The sequence below is a fragment of the Nelumbo nucifera genome, chromosome 1, assembly GCF_055504915.1.
Source record: "Nelumbo nucifera cultivar China Antique chromosome 1, China Antique-T2T, whole genome shotgun sequence".
NCBI classification, from domain to species: Eukaryota; Viridiplantae; Streptophyta; class Magnoliopsida; order Proteales; family Nelumbonaceae; genus Nelumbo; species Nelumbo nucifera.
In genome coordinates this window covers 22,225,513-22,244,716 of record NC_142649.1, presented here as the reverse complement: position 1 = coordinate 22,244,716, position 19,204 = coordinate 22,225,513, and the positions used below count along the sequence as shown (strand labels likewise).

The following is a 19,204-nucleotide window of genomic DNA, read 5'->3' as shown; positions in this document are numbered from 1 at the left end:
TGATGGGTTGATAATGTTCGGCCCATTTGGACTTTTAACAAAATGTTCCTTTTGTCCCGCCTTAGATAGGCCCCCAATGATCGGCCCGTTATAAACATTGTTCCTTCTATTAATATTTGGCCTAAAAACTGAGGCCCACCACTTGGGGGAGGCCCATTCCCAATTATCTGGCCCGGATTGGGTAGAGATTGGGCTCTATTAATTTTAAAAATCCCCAGCTTTTCAGCTCCCTTACTCTCTGCCCCCTTCTCACCTTTTCTCAGTCAAACATGTGCATTTAATGAAGTAGCTTGGACGCCATGTGTTACTGCTAGTGCATATGTTCTGTCAGGTGTCCATCTCATGCCTTGTTGATCACGTTTGTGACTCCTTCAGCAAAGCTTTTGAATTGCCAAAAGCTTGCTTGCCCTCTTTTGTGTAACTGTGTCTACCTTGTAGGTTAGCCAACCCCTTACTGCCACGAAATGTTTCTTCTTCAACCTTACCATCTTCCTCCCTACGAGCTTCCTTTCACATTTCAGCTTCAATGGAGGAAGTCAACCAGACCGCCATGAACACTCCTTCAACTCTCAAATTCACTTTCCTGGAATCTCCTCAGGCTCGACACCATCTAATAAGATTGCTGCAGACCTTAAATCTCCCCAAAACACACCCACCAATCTTGCTCCACATAATGTTGCGATGGCATCTGCTACTTCATCCTTCCATAGATGGAAAGGTAGACCCACCACACGTACTTTAACTCCATCCATTACCGAGTATTCCTTCGAGTTTGATGAAGGAGACCACCTGTAAATGTTCACCGACCCCAGTTTATCTTGCAAGCACACGGCCTCAACTTCTGTCTTATTGTCCAGAGGATCTAGCAAAGCTTTGCATCCATCAAAAAGAGTTGATACATATGTGGTCATCCTCAGTTGTTTTGTGACCAACTCAGCAATCTCCTCCCAATTTCTACCTGGTTTATCGACTTCAACTATCAGTTTGTTGGACCACTCTCCTGTTGCTGTCGAAGTCAATATTGTTGCTCTGTTTCCACCTTGCACTAAGGTAGGGACCATTCTGTTGGGAGGCTCAAAGTTCACTCTTTTCTTTAGGACAACCTCTCTTGCCTTCTTCTCCACACCTTTTTCTTGTTTCATCTTCATTCTAGATATAAAATCTCTTACGGCTTTGACTATTTCCATCCACCCTAGGCTCTTCCTTCCTTCTGGAAAGCAGACCATCTGCTTCCTGGCATTATCATACTGCTTTGAAAGTGTTATGAAGAATCCTTTGTGGTTTTTCCTGCTTTCCACCACATATCTCCTTCCCACGTCTGTTATAAGTTCTTTCCAGCATGTCCTTTCCTTTTGCACATGCTGCAACTACAAAGTCTCTGAACCATTCTACCACATTCAGTCCTACCAATAGCACCATAGCCAGCTTATCTTCCCTGATTTTCAAGCTAATCTGCCCTCTGATTCTTAGTTCTTCCAGCATAAAGTTCTTCGCCTCCACCTTGAGGTACTTTCTCCATCGGTTAGCCTTCACGAAGTTCATGGCTCCTCCCCTCACTTCTTTTTTTAATCCTACTGTATTGGTCAATCAAAACACAGGATGCACAAATTCATCATATTGTGCATATCAATACTTTTAATCTATAACACAGGATGCACAAGTTCATGGCTCCTCTGTTTTGGGCTACCTTATAAGGTAGATTCAAATTTGATTGAACAAAAATGGATATTGAACAACATTAATAAGTTAAAATAAAAATAATCAAAATATTATATATTTAATAAAATGAACTAAAAATGATTTTGATATTTTATATCATGAACGAAATATATTGAAAATAAATTTTATGAAACTTGAACTAATGGCCTTTTAGTAAAACCAAAATATTCAAACCAACTTTACTAATAGATAGAATATAAATTTTAAGTATATATTGTAGAGAAGATGGGCCGAATGGCCCATAGGCCGTTTATCCTATTTTATCTTTTATGTTCTTTACTATAATAGGCCTTAATCTGGGCTTTATTCTTTCTTATGTTATGTCTTTTTAATTTTCTGCCCAACTAGGGGTTTCTCTATAAATTACCCAAGTTTAACTTAATGAAATAGAATTAAGGGAGTAAGAAAAGAGATTATGTTAGAAAATCTCTCTCTGAACCCAAGTTGCTGCCACCTTCTTCTTCTTCTCTCCTCTTGAACTATGATTTCTGCTACTTTCTTTTGAATTTTTTCAACTTTCTAAACAGTCCTTTCTTCTTTAAAGGCTGTTTTTCTTCTTGTATCAGAGCAGACTTGTTTTTCCCTTTTTTTTCTCACCTTTTTTCCCATACACAGTGTGTATGGAGAACTGAATCGTATAAATAGTTAAAGAAACCTATTTCAACCCAGTTGTTAGTGGTTTCTGGAGAGAAGGGGACTGGTTTTGTCGTCCTCTTGACAGATTCAAGTGTGTTGCCCGAAACCCTAATTTTCTGGAGAAATTTGATTGTGGGCCCCACAATGAGTTTGAATTGGGCACTCAGTGAATGAAGGCTTTCTCATTCTCCTTCTTGAAGATCGGATCAAGTGGATTGGTGTTCTGTGAAGTCTACAAGGAGTGACTGAGTTTTCTCCGTATTTCCCAGCTTCCGGGTGTGATGCAGGTTACTGGTACGGCTGCATAGAGGTTGGGTCATAACACGGTTTTTGTTCTGTCTTCATTTGTTGTTATTCGAAGTTGTTTTAAGTCATTTTTGAAGTATTTAAGAAGATGAACTCCTCAGACTTTAAAAACAAGCACGTTACTGAATCCGAACAGGTTCCGGGAGCCTCTGTAGACTCTCTACTGGCTGTGACCACAGTCAAGTTGGATGGAACTAATTATCTGGCTTGGTCACAATCAGTAAAGATTCATATTTGTAGTAGAGGCAAGTGGGGTTTTATCTTTGGGAGCAAAAAGGCTCCTCCGGAAGATGATCCATCATATGAAAAGTGGATGCAAGAAAATTATACTGTTATTGGATGGCTTGTGAATTCAATGCAACCACAGATTAGTCAGCACTATTTGTGGATGAATTTAGTAAAGGAAATTTGGGATAGTGTTGCTGAAACCTATTCCCAAAAATTAAATGTGGTCAGGGTTTACAAGTTGAGAAGTGATGTGAAGAATTTGAGACAGGGGGAGAAACCATTAGTTGTATACTTCTCAACACTGAAGTCTTTATGGCAAGAAATAGATTTGATAGAAGCTGTAGCCTGGGACACCACTAATGATGCTGAGACCTACAGAAAACTGGTTGAGAGAAGCAAGGTGTTTGAGTTCTTGACAGGGCTAAATCCAGAGTACAACATTACAACGCAAAATATTTTATCCAAGGATAGTGTCTCACTGTCTCAAGCATATGCCTTGGTAAGTAGTGAAGAAAGCAGAAGACTTGTCCAGGTCCAAGGGGCTGGTCTAAATAATCACTTTGCTAGTATGGGAGTGAAACCCAAGGGGGTTGCAGGGACTCCAAGTAGCTCAAGGAAGAAAGAGATTATCTGTGAGAACTGTAAAAAGCCAAAACACACTAAAGACAAGTGCTGGAAATTGCATCCTGAGCTCCTACCACTTCAGTTTCAGAAGAAGCCTGATAATATAAAGGGAGGGAGTGCTAATGTTGTTGCTGGTCCAGATAGTGACAGATACCAAACTGAAGAGATGACGGCTAGTGAGCAGTTAGTAGCTATGAAGGCAGAATATGAGAAGTTTGGAAGGATGATCAGTCAACTAGAGGGTGTGACCTCTTCTTCCAACCCTCCAGGAAATTCAACCTCTTCTACATTTGCTCATTCAGGTATACGGGCTTCTGCCAATCATGCAACCATTTCAGGTAATCGTAGGATCCCTTGGATTATTGATTTTGGTACTTCTGATCATATGACCAGCCTTTCTACTTTGTTTGTTTCATATGATTTACTTCCTGGGCGTGACAAAATCACCCTAGCTGAAAGCTCTCTTGCCCCTATCTCCGACAAGGGAACCATCAAGGCTACAGACTCATTGGTTCTTCCTTCTGCTCTTCATGTATCCAGACTAAATACAAACTTGTTATTTGTAAGTAACCTAATTAAGTCGTTAAACTGTTGTGTAAACTTCCTTCCTACTATGTTTTTTAAGATCTGGAGTATCAGAAGGTGATTGGGAGTGGCCGTGAGGCGAATGGAATATATCTGTTGGATACTCCTGGACAGTGCCATGAATAACCTAGAAAAGCTGCTTTTGCGTCTACATCTACAGAGTCCATCAGTTGAGTCATGTCATTTTCGTTTGGGTCATCTTTCTTCTTCTGCATTAAGTCATTTATTCCCAAAACTGTTTAAGGGAATTAATTTGTCCAGTCTTCATTGTGAGTCTTGTGAACGAACATTGTAGAAACAGTTATCTTCTGAGTAATAAAAGATACTCTTCTCCTTTTAATATTGTGCACTCTGATGTGTGGGGGCTTTACCACTTACCTTCTATGGGTGGCTACAAATATTTTATCTTGTTCATTGATGACTTTTCTCGATTCACTTGGATATTTTTTATGAAGTTTCGTGATGAAGTTCCCAGACTTGTGAGGCAATTCCATGAATTTGTCATAACCCAGTTTGATACCAGAATTAAAATTTTCAGATCCAACAATGCAAAAGAATATTTTGAGAAAAACCTGACCTGCTATCTCACTGATTTAGGGGTTATTCACCAAAGCTCCTGCGTTAGGACCCCAGAACAGAATGGAGTTGCTGAAAGAAAAAATAGACATATTGTTGAAGTTGCAAGAAGTATTCTATTTGCCTCACATGTCCCTACAAAATTTTGAGGTGATGTTGTTCTCACTACTACCTACCTTATAAACCGTAGGCCATCCAGGGTTTTAGGGTTTAAGTCTCCCTTCAATCTTCTTCGTCCGGACAATGATCTTTTTCCTATTCCTCTTCGTGTCTTTGGTTGCACTTGTTATGTACATATCCCAAGTGTCCAGAGACATAAATTTGAACCAAAAGCACACAAGTGTATCTTCCTTGGTTATTCCCCCACACAGAAGGGTTACTGTTGTTTTGATCCGAAGACTGACACTCGGTATGTCCCAATGAATGTCACATTTGATGAGCTTTCTTCCTTTTATGGTTATTCTCTGGAGAGACATTGTCCAAAGGGGGAGGATTTGTCACAGGTGTTTGCTCTTCCTCTTCCTGTCCCAGTTGAGTCTTTTGCTGAGTCTCTTCCTCCTTCAAATGAGTCAAGGGAGGATCAGTCACTTCACTCTCATTCCAGTGTTCCTATTCCTCCTCCTTTACCTCCTCGCCCTCTTTTTAATCCCAGGTTGTATCAACGGCAAAGAACTAGAAATGAGCAGATTGTTTCCCCTACAATACATAAACCTCATGCACTTCTAGTTACAGATGAGACAATAGGTACTGTTGCAACCCCTTTGGAGCCATCCTTCCCAGACCTTGATATCCCCATTGCTAATAGGAAAGGAAAAAGAAAGTGTATTGCACATTGCATTTCCAAACACCTTTCTTATAGTTTGCTCTCTCCTTCATATTTTGTCTACCTTTCTTCTGTTGCTTCTAACCCAATTCCCAGGTCTATGTCAAAAGCTCTTAATATTCCAGAATGGAGGGATGCTATGAGAACAAAAATTGATGCCCTGCACAAGAATGACACTTGGGAAGTGGTTGATTTGCCTAAAGGGAATGATCCAGTAGGCTGTAAGTGGGTTTTTACTATCAAATATCATGCTGATGGCACCATTGAAAGGTATGCTAGGCTGGTTGCAAAAGGCTATACACAGACATATGGGATTGATTATCTGGAGACCTTTGCCCCTGTTGCCAAGATGACTTCTGTGAGAGTTCTGCTATCTTTGGCTGCACACTTAGACTGGCCACTTCATTAACTGGATGTAAAGAATGCATTTTTGAATGGAGAATTACATGAGAAGGTCTATATGTCTCTTCCTCCAGGGATGTATGAAGCAGATATGAAAGGAAAAGTCTACAGGCTGAAGAAATCTCTTTATGGACTCAAACAGTCCCCTAGAGCATGGTTTGAAAGGTTTAGGGCTGCCCTTGTTAGCTTCGGCTATGTACAGACACAGTCTGATCATACTCTCTTTGTGAAGAGGAGAGGATCCTTAGTCGTTGACCTAATTGTGTATATTGATGATATTGTTGTGACTGGTAATGATGTCTCAAGGATTAATGATCTCAAATCTTTCCTTCATACAGAGTTTGAGATCAAAGATCTAGGGAAACTAAGATACTTTCTTGGCATAAAAGTTGCTAAATCCAAGGATGGGATCTTTATCTCTCAGAGAAAGTATGTTCTTGATTTGCTCTCTGAAACAGGGAAGATAGGCGCTAGACCAATTGCTATTCCTATCGATATGAGCCATAAACTCTCTGCTTCAGATGCAATATTGTTAGAAGGGAGTCTTTCAAAGACTACTTGGAAAACTTCTTTATCTATGCATGACTCGGCCAGACATTGCATATACTGTCAGTTGTATCAGTCAATTCATGCATGCTCCCAGGGATACTCACATGGCAGCAGCAAAGCAGATTCTGTGTTATTTGAAGGGATCCCCTGGAAAGGAAATTCTATTTGCTAAGCATGACCATATGAAACTTGAAGCCTACATAGATGCTGACTGGGCCGGAAACATTGATGACAGAAGATCTACCTCTGGGTATTGTAGTTTGGTGGTAGGTAATATTGTCTATTGGAGAAGCAAGAAACAATCAGTTGTTGCTCGATCTTCAGCCGAAACAGAATACAAAGCCATGGCTCATAGAGTTTCTGAACTATTGTGGCTTAGATCCTTGATGGAGGAACTAGGTATTGAGCATGATAAGCCAATGATGTTATACTATGATAATCAGGCCGCCATCAACATTGCTCACAACCCAGTGCAACATGACATAACTAAACATATTGAAGTTGACAGACACTTCATTCGAGAAAGAGTAGCTTCTGGAGAAGTGTATCTACCTTTCATCACCTCTAAATGACAGTTAGCTGATTTCCTCACCAAGGGCATTCCCAAGGCTAAACTTCAGCATGATACTGGCATGATTGACATCTATGCTAAGATTGTGGGGGAGTGTAGAGAAGATGGGCCGAATGGCCCATAAGCTATTTATCCTTTTTTATCTTTTATGTTCTTTGCTGTAATGGGCCTTAATCTCGGCTTTATTCTTTCTTATGTTATGTCTTTTTAATTTTCTGCCCAACTAGGGGCTTCTCAGTAAATTACCAAAGTTTAACTTAATGAAATAGAATTAGGGGCTTCTTTGAACCCAAGTTGCCGCCACCTTCTTCTTCTTCTTCTTCTTCTTCTTCTTCTCTCCTCTTGAACTCTGATTTCTGCTACTTTCTTTTGAATTTTTGCAACTTTCTAAACAGTCCTTTCTTCTCAAAAGGCTATTTTTCTTCTTATATAAACATATACATTAAAGTTAAATTGAACCAGATTATATCAGATTGGATAGGAGTGATCCATATATGATCAAATTATAAATAGATTGCCCCCAGATTGCCCCCAGATCGCCCTAAACCAGATCAAATTTGAATTCAGATAAATGGATGTCATTTGCAGCTCTAGTAGAAGGTGGGTCACAGATTGATGTGAACTGGAAGATTGTACAGGTGGGTTAACCAAGGGTTCAGTACTTGCTTGATGGCTTGGATTGGTCACATCATCCCTGTGCATGGCAGAAATATGGCATATTGTGCAAGGAAGCTTCCTATGTGATAGGTAATTCATACAATGATGATACAAGCTTTTTGATTGGTTGGGGACTCTACAAGAGCTGAACTCTTTGCAGTATTGGTTGGAAAACAAAGGACAAAAGAAATGAATATTGACAGGTTAATTATTGAAAGTGATTCTCAAGTGGGGGTTGGGTGGCTAAAGGATTAGAAAAAGGAAGTGTGAGCTCACAAGGAGGTGCTAAAAAGGATTCAACGCCTAGTACGGGATATGCTGATAAGAATACAGTAGGTATCAAGATTTGTAAACGGGCTGGCTGACACATTAGCTAACAAGGGGGAAACAGGGGCCAATTGTATTGGACACAGTCTACCTCCCCTGGGGAAGCTGTACTTGTACATATTTTTCTGTTTCATTAATAAAATCTGTTACTGTTATCAAAAAAAGAAAAGAAAAGAAAAAACTATCCAATTGTATTTGAAGACAAAAGTTGGCCGGGCATAAAAATTTAATGAAGAGACAAATATTTACTGCAATGGCTAATTGACTAACAACCAATAGCACAGATAACAAACCTATTTGTTGCCATCAAAACTTTAATGTTTCCTCGAGCATCAAAACCATCCAGCTGGTTAACAATTTCAAGCATGGTTCGCTGAACCTCATTGTCTCCACCCACACCATCATCAAAACGTGCACCACCAATGGCATCTACTTCATCAAAAAAGACGATGCAAGCCTTTTTTGAACGTGCCATCTAAAGAAAATCAAAATGTCAGAAAAAAAAAGCAGATGATGCCCAAGGACCAAACAAGGTTGAAAATTAGGGAAACAGTTTGTTGCAAAATAAAAAACCTAGTTGATCAAAATGGGTAATTCACATTCAGACAATAACCTGAAAAAGCTCCCGAACCATGCGAGCACCCTCACCCACATATTTCTGAACAAGCTCACTTCCAATAACACGAATAAAACAAGCATCAGTTCTATTGGCTACAGCTCTAGCTAGGAGTGTTTTGCCAGTTCCAGGAGGACCATAACAGAGAACACCCTTGGGAGGATCAATTCCAAGCTTCACAAACTTCTCTGGATGAAGCATGGGCAGTTCAACAACCTTGCAAAAAGAAAAGCATATAAAGGTTAAATGAAGGTACAAAACAGGGTATCTAACAATAATAGCATAAACACGCTTGGCTTTCAATTATTAAACCAAAGCCAAATGATATGATAGCATATACACACATGTCTGGACTTTAATATATTTGCCCTTTTCCAAGAAGTATATATTGTTAGAACAAGGAAATATTACACACTTCTCGCATCTTTTCAATCTGCTCCTTGCATCCACCAACATCATTATATGTAACATCAGGCTTCTCTTCTACTGTCATCATGGTTACACTTGGATCAATCTTTGGAGGCAATGGAATCTGAATCTGATATTTATTTCTATCCACCCTGAAACCAAATAAGAAAATAATGACGTTCACCAAAATAGGAGTTAATTATAAAAAAGCTCTATATGAAGGAATAAACGTCAGAAAACTATATATCATTTACTTCTTGTAAGAATTACAATCATATGAGAATAGTTCATGAACCAAGCTCCTGACAGCAAGGTTCTCGCAGTACTCATTTGAATAAACATTTTACTAGGAAGTACTCCAGGAGTGCAATTAACATCATAATTTTCAGATCTGGAAGTTTGATAGTTCATATTCTGCACCAGAATTTAGCAAAGAAATCTTTTGCTCAATAGGGGTGAGCATTCGTTTTATTTGGGTTAAAACTGAACCAAATAAACCAAATATCCCACAATGAAATGAAGGCCACGTTTGATAATGCTGAATTTGCCTCTTAATTCTGAAAAACTTACTTTTCAGAGGTAATAGGCGTTTGGAGTCGTGTCTTAAAAATTATCTGAATGCCATTTTCAGATCTTAAACTTTAAGACCCAGGCCAGGCACTGAACGTGGTCAGATGCGTTTCAGACCTGGCGAAAAGTCTAAAATATCCTTTATATTTTTAATAACGACAAATCATATCCTTCATATTTCATTGTCATCGAACGAGAAGGGAGATGGCGATTAAGAGAACTTGAAGAAACCCTGCCATGGAGATGTCACCGGAAATCTCTCAAATCCCATTCTTCCCCCTCTTTCTCTCTTTGAGAACTCGAAGAAAGGGTCCCAGTCCTTCACGATCATTTTTGTTCTAAGTTTGTCGTCGATCTCTAATGCAAGAGGCCTCGCTGTGAAATCCCGCCACCACCGCTGCAACTCTCAGCAGCGGTGGTTAACACCCTCCCTTCCTCTCTCTCTCTCTCTCTCTCTCTCTCCCCCCCCCCTCTCCATCTCTTCTCCACTCCCGACCACTGTCTTCTCCGTCCCATTTGGCTTCGTCGCCGTTGATCTCTGTTGCAAGAGGCCTCGCTGTGAAATCCTGCCACCGCCGCTGCAACTCTCAGCAACGGCGGTTAACACCTCCCTCCCTCTCCATCTCTTCTCCACTCCCACCCATTGTCTTCTATGTACCATTTGCTACCTTTGCAACTAATGTAAGCCAAAATATGTAAAATTAATTATTTCAATTTTAATTAATTATTAAATATTTTAATAGTTTTTAAGATATTAATTTTCTAATCATTAAATATTTTTAAATTGTTTCATAGACTTTACTATTATTATTTTAATTCTTAATAATTTATTTTTAATTTATAAATTTATACATACTTTCCAATTTTATTCTCATTTTAATAAATTATTTATAATTTTTATTGTATTAATTATTAATTATTTTAATCTTTACTAATTATTAATATTTTAATAGTATTAAGATATTAATTTGTTAATTATTAAATATTTTCTCATTGCTTCATGGACTTTACTACTATTTTCGTTATTATTTTAACTTTTAATTATTTATTTCTAATTTCTAATTTTATATTTATTTTTCAATTTCATTCTTATTTTAATAACTTATTTTTATTTTTATAATTTATTCATATTTTTAATATTATTTTTGAATTTAATAATTTATTTATATGAAACAGTACCAATTGAGCTCAAATTTACCAAATAGTCTATTCTAGGGGTAAAATAGTAAAATCAAAGCATTTCAGATGTTAAAGGTTTGGTCCAATACAAACAAGCTTAATATTTAGAGCCTCTAAAAAGTAGAAAAGCATTAATGCCTCTTTTCAGATTCCAAACACTTTTAATATCTTTCTAACTTTTCAGATTTCAGATTTCAGATTTATCAAACGCCACCTAAGTTAATTTGGTTTTTTCAGTTAACCAGATTTTCAAATCTGAGAACCAAAATAACCTAACTGCAAAACTGAAACTGAAATTTTTGGTTTGGTTTTTCAATTTCAACCAAAATTTGCTCACCCCTACTTCTCAACATCTGTTGTCTTTATACCCATAAACAACAAAATAAAAACAAAAAATAGCTCATTGAAACCAGCAAACCGTTCATTAGCAAAAACATACATCCTAATATATCAAGTCCAGTATGTTTTAGTAGATACATAATAACAATGGAAGACAAGATATTCCTAAGTTATTCTCTTTTTATTGGAAGATGGAGCCATTAATTGGTCCTATGGTAAAATCTCAGGTTGACAAATGTGAGACAGTGTTTCTGTCTGATAGTAAATTCGTAATCACTTTGTGCAAAAGAAGCCAAAGGTTAGGACCTTGTCCAATCTATCCTCACAATACCCTGGATAGCCAGGATCCACATTGGGTAATGACCCCTTTCTTACAATTTGCTGGATAAAACTAAGTATTTAACTATGTGCTTGCAATTACAACCCATATATTGATAATGCAAAATCTGGAATCACTGCCACAAGGAATGAAGAGATGACTGAAAAAAAGACTATTCACTAAATAATTTTCCAGCATATATGCCATTGTATCTTCAAAGTCCAGACAATCAATATGAAAATGTTGATTCTTCAAATGTCGGAATGAGAAAGATCTTAGTAGTTACAAAAATGGAAAATGAAATATCAAAGAGGATAAACAGAAAGACTACCCAACACGCATTCCTTCTTCAATGTCAGTTGGGGAAACTTTGTCTCCGAGCCCAACAACAAACTGCAGCCAAAAAAAAATGAAACAAAGAAGTTACTAGAAACAACTCATTGCATGTCAAAATTTCATAAGCTATGACTACTTCCAAAAGAATTGCTGAGTAAAAGAATTGACATTGGGCAGAAAATACTTTTGCAATTTGCTTGACATTTATGACATACTTCGCATCTTCAGTATTTGGATTAATTATCTTTGTGCATCTTGCAACCTACATTCCAGGATAACCACTGCTTCAGCCTACTGTTGATTCTTGATTCAAAACTTCAATGTGGACAAATATATATAAAACAGTACCTGTAAAGGCTGCTCCTCCTGCATCATCTGCTTATCAGAAACAAGATCCCACTGACTGGGTGCCGCTAAACCAGTATCAGACTCCTTAATACCTATAGTTCAAATAAAAGCAAACCCTATTCAGGCATAAAATAAGACCAGCATAGGTGTCCGGTGTCCAATTCTTAAGGAATGGATGAAGAAAGGCAGTAACAGTGATGATGTCAAGGAAGAGTAATCCAAAAGATGTACTGAAAAATGTTAAGAATTTAGTATTGTGAAATTTAACAAAATAACAAACTTGCCCATAAGAATGGAAGTGCAGAGACCAGAGATCATCCCAAAGTACTCATGAAGTACTAGAGCAGGGCAAAGCCATGTTCAATGTATATATATCAATATAATGCAGATAAACATATGCCAGATATATGTAATTTAAAATCCAATAACTAATATCTACACCATCCAATGAATGAACCATGGTTTACTGTTTAGTGCTTACCAATGTCAATCTAACCTCTATTGGGCGTTTAAATGTGATTTGTAAAGGAAATATCCTCTTTATGTCAGGTATAAGAGTTTCATATATTGACTGGCAGATCACATTCCAAGCAAAATATTTTTTGGGATTTGACCCCATGAGAGACTAAGAGTGTTGATTCAACAATTGGAAGATATCAATTGATAAGTAGGAAAGAAATAATATATAGATGCACTATGTGATACAAATAGATGAAAATGTTAAGACCAAAAAAAAGAATAAAAAGTTCTATATTCATTCAACAGATTGATATCAATCACTTAATATGTCAATTATTACCTTCTATAAATTGTAGGCCTATGAAAGTCACACTCCATTGAGTAAATAAGTACAATCAACAAAAGACATATGCACTTGCATCAGAGATTTTTTATCCAGATTATGCATAAATTTCTTAACTAAAAAACAATGCTATTTTACAAACTGGAGTTTTGTTTATATCAACATTAATAAATATTGATCCATGGATACAACTTCTAAGTGGACAGATGGGGATTGAAACAGCATCTTTTTATCAGAAACTGATGGATTTTTGAATGTCAAAAATCCAAGACAAGGGGTGAACAGGGAACCCTGATTTCAGAACTGAATGCAAGTTTCATATAGACATGCAGATCAGCAAACATGATGGCTGATGCCATGGCAAGACAAGGGGTGAACAGGGAACAATTGTATTGGGCTATTGTTTAGGGAACTGCATGTAAGGGGATGGGGAAGGCATCAGCCCCACTAGGAGAATGCTAAGCAGGCATTCTATGTATCATTTGTAACTAACTCACCTTAAGTGTTATCTAATAAAAAAAATCTATTGATCATAAGAAGTGTACAGAGAGCATCTTTGAAATCTCCCAATTGCTCATAAAAGCAAGAAGAAGAAAACAAGTAAAACAAGTACCTTTTAGGATTATAAGAACCTTGCTGATTTATGGAGCAGATAAGAATCACAATATGATATGCATTTCACAGAATCAGTAAATTATAAAAAACAAAAAGACAATAAAAAAGATATGAAGGGTTATAGGAAAAATACAATCTTAGTTGGCGTGGCGATTAACAAATTATTTTAAGGGATGAATGCAATTATTAATGGGATTTTTTTTGTAAACAGTCAAGGGATTTCTGTTTGGGGATGTAAAGGTGTTTTTGTACATTTCCTGTGTTCAGTTTCTAGTTGTACAGGGGTATCTTGTTTTTGTTTTATATTGACAAAATGAAATACTATGCTTTTCCTTTTTGTCAAGTACATAAGTGTATATCAAGCCAGGCTGATATACATTCAGTCTATCCAATTCCTCTCAAGAAATATGAAAGATATTTTAATCCAGATACTCAAAATAGTTTATTAATTACATTTTGTAGATTATCAATGACATGCATTAAGCCTGGCACTGAACATGCAACAAACCCTCTAAATTATAACAGGCCTAAGAAGCATACCACATAAATCATTTACTTTCTTGGCCATTTCCTTGATTTCCTTCTCCGCTTTCTTTATGCTAGTAGAGTAAGGCCCCAGACCCTGCAATCAGAACATTGAAATGGATATAGGAACGCACTACAGAGACCTCTAAACATGTATCGTGGAATGGAGGAATGTAGGAAAAACTGAAATTTTAAACTTGCACAATAATCCAAGAAAGAACATAGCCAGAAGCTTCCTGAGAAGAAGTTTGGGCAGAAAGATGCAAAACAACCAGCAACCAAAATAAAATCAACTTGAAAGAGAAAAGTTTTTATTTATAGCTATGTGTCACATGCTTTGCAAGGGAAATCTATAGAGAGAGGGATAGGATGTGCTTCTCATTACGAGTTTCTAATGTTCTTACCAAAACAGTAAAGTAGAAACCTAATTTTATTTTGGATTAACTCTGAAGTGTAATTACGGGTCTTTTGGCCCCAGAATAACAGCAGTGGGTTTATAAGAGAATGGTGGAGAGGAAAGGTTTCATGTTGACTCCAGACCAAATTTCCGGGCATGAGAGGCCACAAAAAGGTTTTCCTCCTCAGACAGCCATATTGCATTCTGATTTTCCAAATTATTTTCTTCAAGTATTACTAAAGTTGTTCAGAATTTTCAAGAGTTTATTTCAAAATTCAAACAGAAGACGACAGGTAACAAGTTAAAGCAAGTTCTCAAGAGTTTATTGGGTCATACCGGATTTATGGGAGAGAACTTCTTTGTCTCCCTGTCGTAATTTCTATCTTGTGTAATTATAATTTCTCTTTGTCGGGTTTTCAATGAGCATAGCCGTCAACTTGGCCTTATCCCCACTATTTAGATTTTAGAGTCAGCTAAATGAATCTTGTTTATCCATTTCAACGTATCAAGAAGAATATCTTTTAAACTATGGGATTCCGAGCTTTCTCTCATTATCCAACCCACGAAGCTCTTTTAAGTAAATCATGTAAGTTTCCTGCCGGAGATTTTATGTTTTAAGGAGTTTTCTCCCCATATTCCAATTGTTATTTGCACATGATCCACCGAGGATATTGCAAAGGATACCGGGTTCAATTTTATCCTACTTTAATGGAGTCTTCACTCCCCGCAACTGGACTCAATAGCAGCAGGCATGGCATTGCCGCTACATTACAGAAGTTGGAAGCAAATCGCTAAATGCAACAATCAAGGACTTCAGTAAGAACTCATCAAAGAGCACCGAAGCTACAGAGTTTTTATTGCTGAACCAGAATACAAAAAAAAGAAAGTTCGAAATCCGTATACACGGAATAGATGAAACCCTAAAATTACACAAAACAGGAGATAACCCAGTTAGAGAGAAACGATCCAGAAACAAAACATGGCCTCCCGCCAATTACTGAAAGTAAAGGCAAAACTGCAAAGAACAAGAGGTAAGGAACAGGTAACCTTCTGCAAGTATAATATGCCAGCAATAAAACAGATCAAATTTCGGAATCTATTCAAGCTGTAAAAGAGAAAGAGAGGGAAAAAAGGATTAGGGTTTTAACGCCAAGCTTACGTAAGTTTTGAGAAGGGCGATATCATCTTCGTCAAGGGGTCGAGGATTCTTCTCGTTGATCTCTTCTTCGGGTTCGGGTGCCATTTCTTTCCTGCTAAACTGCTACTGCCACCACTCGGAGCTTTTGATCTTCCTTGCTTGCGAGGCAAGAGAGGTTAAAGGAAGCTTTGTAATGTAGGCCGCAGACTAGTCTCAGACTGAACCGCTACCCATGGAAGCAACCAACCGGCGTTGTTTACGGTTTACCGACTCTCCCAACCGATGTTTACAAACCGGGCAGGAGCGGGCCGGTGATCAAATCTAACGAACCGAACCCCATGTAACCGAGCCCCATTAGACACTACATTAGCAAAAGTACCAATAAATGCTTACCCATTCGAGGAAGCTTCAAAATGAAACTTTCTAATATGAGAGAGATGCACAAAAATCGATGTTTATTGTTACAAAACATTAATATATATGGATGTACATAATGAGGTCTTTGTTGATGGGGCACCTATGTGATAACGTTTACTCAATAAATGCCAACAGAACTAAACAGATACAAAATTATGCAAAGCAATCAGGGAATAGCAAATGCCAAACAATGGGTGAAACATCGAAATTAGGGAAATGAGCATATTAGGACCATTGGTTAATTCATTATATTAAATCTTTATTTATTTATATATATATATGGGAGATGCGCATAGATTTATTATTATTATTATTATTATTATTATTACTACTACTACATCAAGGCTTAGGGTTGTAAATGGATTGGATCGATTATTGAAAACTTGCATCCAAATCCAATTCATAACTTTATTGGATTTAAAGACCACATGCATATTCGAATTTTAATCCTTATAGACTTAGATCAGATTCAAATTTAATCCAACTCCACTTTAATTTTTTAAAATATAAAAAATATAAGTTAATTACTTTTCAACTTTTATATATAGTGAATTAATATAAATATAAGATACTGAGTTTATTATATATAAAATATATATAAATATATTTTTTATAATTTTAAATATAGTTATACAAGTTTTAAGTATCATTGATAAGCCTATCAAGGGTCTACACATTTGTCCCAAAAAGGTTAAATTGTTGACTCACTACCAAATAAAAATACAACTCCATTTTTGTGTTGGTTTTTAAATTTGTATATAATTTATATTAGCAATAAAAAACATTTGTTCTTTATAACACTTATTTTTCTTTAATATGGTTAATTAATATATGATTAAATGAGAGAGTAAGAGTTAATACCCTAAATATTAAGATTAAAGTATCAGTATTGGGTATCATATCAAATACAAATACACTTTGGAAGTGCATGAAAACGAACAAAAAAATATGGAAATGCTTGAATATGCTAATGAAACACATACAAATTCCATAAATACATTAATAATACTAAATTCAAAATCAAATAGCCACAAATAATGCACAAATACATAGGCAATGTATATTTTAATATTGTATATGAAAAAAATATTATAATTAATATAACTGGATGCATAGATATCATACAATTGTATTGATAATGCATCAATCAATAGTCAAAAACACATAACATATGCATATATTATATTTTAATTATTATATCAATTATTTTATATTTTACTATTTTTATTTTTTATATTAACAAAAAAAGTCAACCAAATATTAAATTCTCATATGTAAATTAAAATATCAAATAATAATTTATAAAAATATATAATCTCAATTTAAAATATATCAAATCTATTAAAATTTTGGATAAATTACAAGGACCCCCTGTATACTTTTTTGTGACAAAGATCCCCCTAAACTTTGGTTGTTAGACAAAGACCCCCTCCATTGGTGTTCTGTTAGTTAACTTTGAAAAAAGTTTTCATCTTACTATTTAAAATTTTCTAAATACCCAAGCTACCCTTTTATAATTTATATTACTTTTTTCTTTAATTTATGAGATAATCTAACACTTTGTATTGTTAATATTTGTGCTTGCCTTGGGACCATAATGACGATGCAAACATGAAACATAGAGTTCGGGTAATATAAATGTAGTGATCAAGCCATAGAGTTCTACAAAGCAAAAAAAAAAAAAAAAAGCAAAAATGATAGACTCAAATTGAAGTTTCAGAAATAAGAAGCAAAATATGAAGACAAAGGTTAAAAAAAATCAAAATTTGGACATACCTTTGTTTTGAGAGGGTGGAGTTACAAGTGTATCAGATTTTTATCCCAACATTCTTTGATGACATCAGACATGGCTGGATCAAGAAGTGAGGGGTTTGAACTTAGAAGAAACAGGGAGTAGGAGCAAAATGAGAAGAATGAGAGAGATGCAGGGTCAAGTGGTGATGGGTGGTAATAGAGTAAAGGGAGGGAGAAAGGGAGCATGCTGAAGTATGGTCAATGGAAAGGGTGTTCTTAGTTCCCTACCCAATTGTTCTCCATTGACGTCATTGGTGACAGTGAATGATCCACCACCTTGTGACTCCCAAATGTATTGTTCGTTGTTGTTGTGCTTAGTGATCACTATGACATTCTCGGGAACAAGGTAAGCCGAGTAGAACCCCACACTGAATTGTTTGATCATGCTCACATCGACCCCTGCTTGCAATGCCTCCATGAATTCTTTGGTTCATGACCTCGCAATTGTCCCCAAGTTGTCAACCAGATCTATTGTGTTGAACAATTTCAATTAAAACCGATGTCGATCAAAGCACTAAAAACAAAAGAACCTCAACATAGATCCTTCTCTTTCATATATGCTTTGGTCATCTCAATGCCAATATCAATCATCGAAAGGGTCTTGTTGGCCTTGTCAGGGACAAGCCTAATGAAAAGCTCCGGTTGTGCGTCAAGCTTACTCTTATCCGTCAAACTTTCAAAATGGATCTTGTCCAACGCCTGCATAAGACAAAGAAAAAAAAAAGAAATGAATAACTCAAAAGGAAAAAGCACAAGTATAAATAATAGATCCATCAAGCATTAGTTGTGGAAATAGAAAAGGTGATCACTCACATCAAAGGCATTGTTGATGAGTTCCTGAAGGAAGATCTCCTTGTTGCTATAGAGGGTATTGATGATCAAGCTTAGTAACTAGTTGATCTTAGCTTGGAAAGTGAAGGTCTCTGCATCTCCAATTTGAACATCCATCATTGCTACTTTGACGGATCAAACTCAGACGTTTGAAAGACTGTTTCAATTGGGTAGTGAGGAAGAAGAAAAATGCTAGGGTTTTGTTTAAAAACAAAACATAGGTGACATTTCACAATCGAAAGCTAGAGGATGTTTTACATAGGTGAGAAAGTCAGATTAATTTCTCACTGCTAAGAGATTTATCATCAAACAAGCTCGGATTTTTTTTCCTTTTCCCGTGATGATTAAAAGTATTTTTGGTAGGGGTGATCATTTCATCCCGGCCTGGCCCAGCCCACACAAGCCCAGCTTGGAAATTCTGAGCCTGGGCCTGGGTTTTGTGTTCAAGCCCGGCTTGGGCTCGGGCCCACATCAGGCCTGCAAATTTTAGGGTCGGGCTTGGGCTTAATACTTTAAGCCCGGCCCGGACCCAGCCCAGCCCGCATATATTTAAACTTACACATTTTG

The 19,204-nt window shown here is 36.7% G+C and overlaps 1 protein-coding gene and 1 pseudogene across 1 annotated transcript in view; both read right to left on the bottom strand.

Moving 5' to 3' along the window:
- The window catches only part of LOC104605798 (26S proteasome regulatory subunit 7), a 28,179-nt gene extending 12,385 nt beyond the window's left edge, over positions 1-15,794 (bottom strand). The window contains exons 1-8 of the mRNA XM_010270696.3: positions 15,617-15,794; positions 14,076-14,157; positions 12,119-12,210; positions 11,955-12,032; positions 11,766-11,827; positions 9,035-9,179; positions 8,617-8,835; positions 8,297-8,478 (exon numbers count right to left, since the gene is read on the bottom strand). Coding sequence (XP_010268998.1) covers positions 8,297-8,478; positions 8,617-8,835; positions 9,035-9,179; positions 11,766-11,827; positions 11,955-12,032; positions 12,119-12,210; positions 14,076-14,157; positions 15,617-15,700 — 944 coding nt within the window. The 5' untranslated portion in view covers positions 15,701-15,794. The remainder of the gene's footprint in view (positions 1-8,296; positions 8,479-8,616; positions 8,836-9,034; positions 9,180-11,765; positions 11,828-11,954; positions 12,033-12,118; positions 12,211-14,075; positions 14,158-15,616) is intronic.
- Positions 15,795-17,942: 2,148 nt separating this feature from the next.
- LOC104605871 (heat shock protein 83-like) lies at positions 17,943-18,754 on the bottom strand (annotated as a pseudogene).
- Between the last annotated feature and the right edge of the window lie 450 nt (positions 18,755-19,204).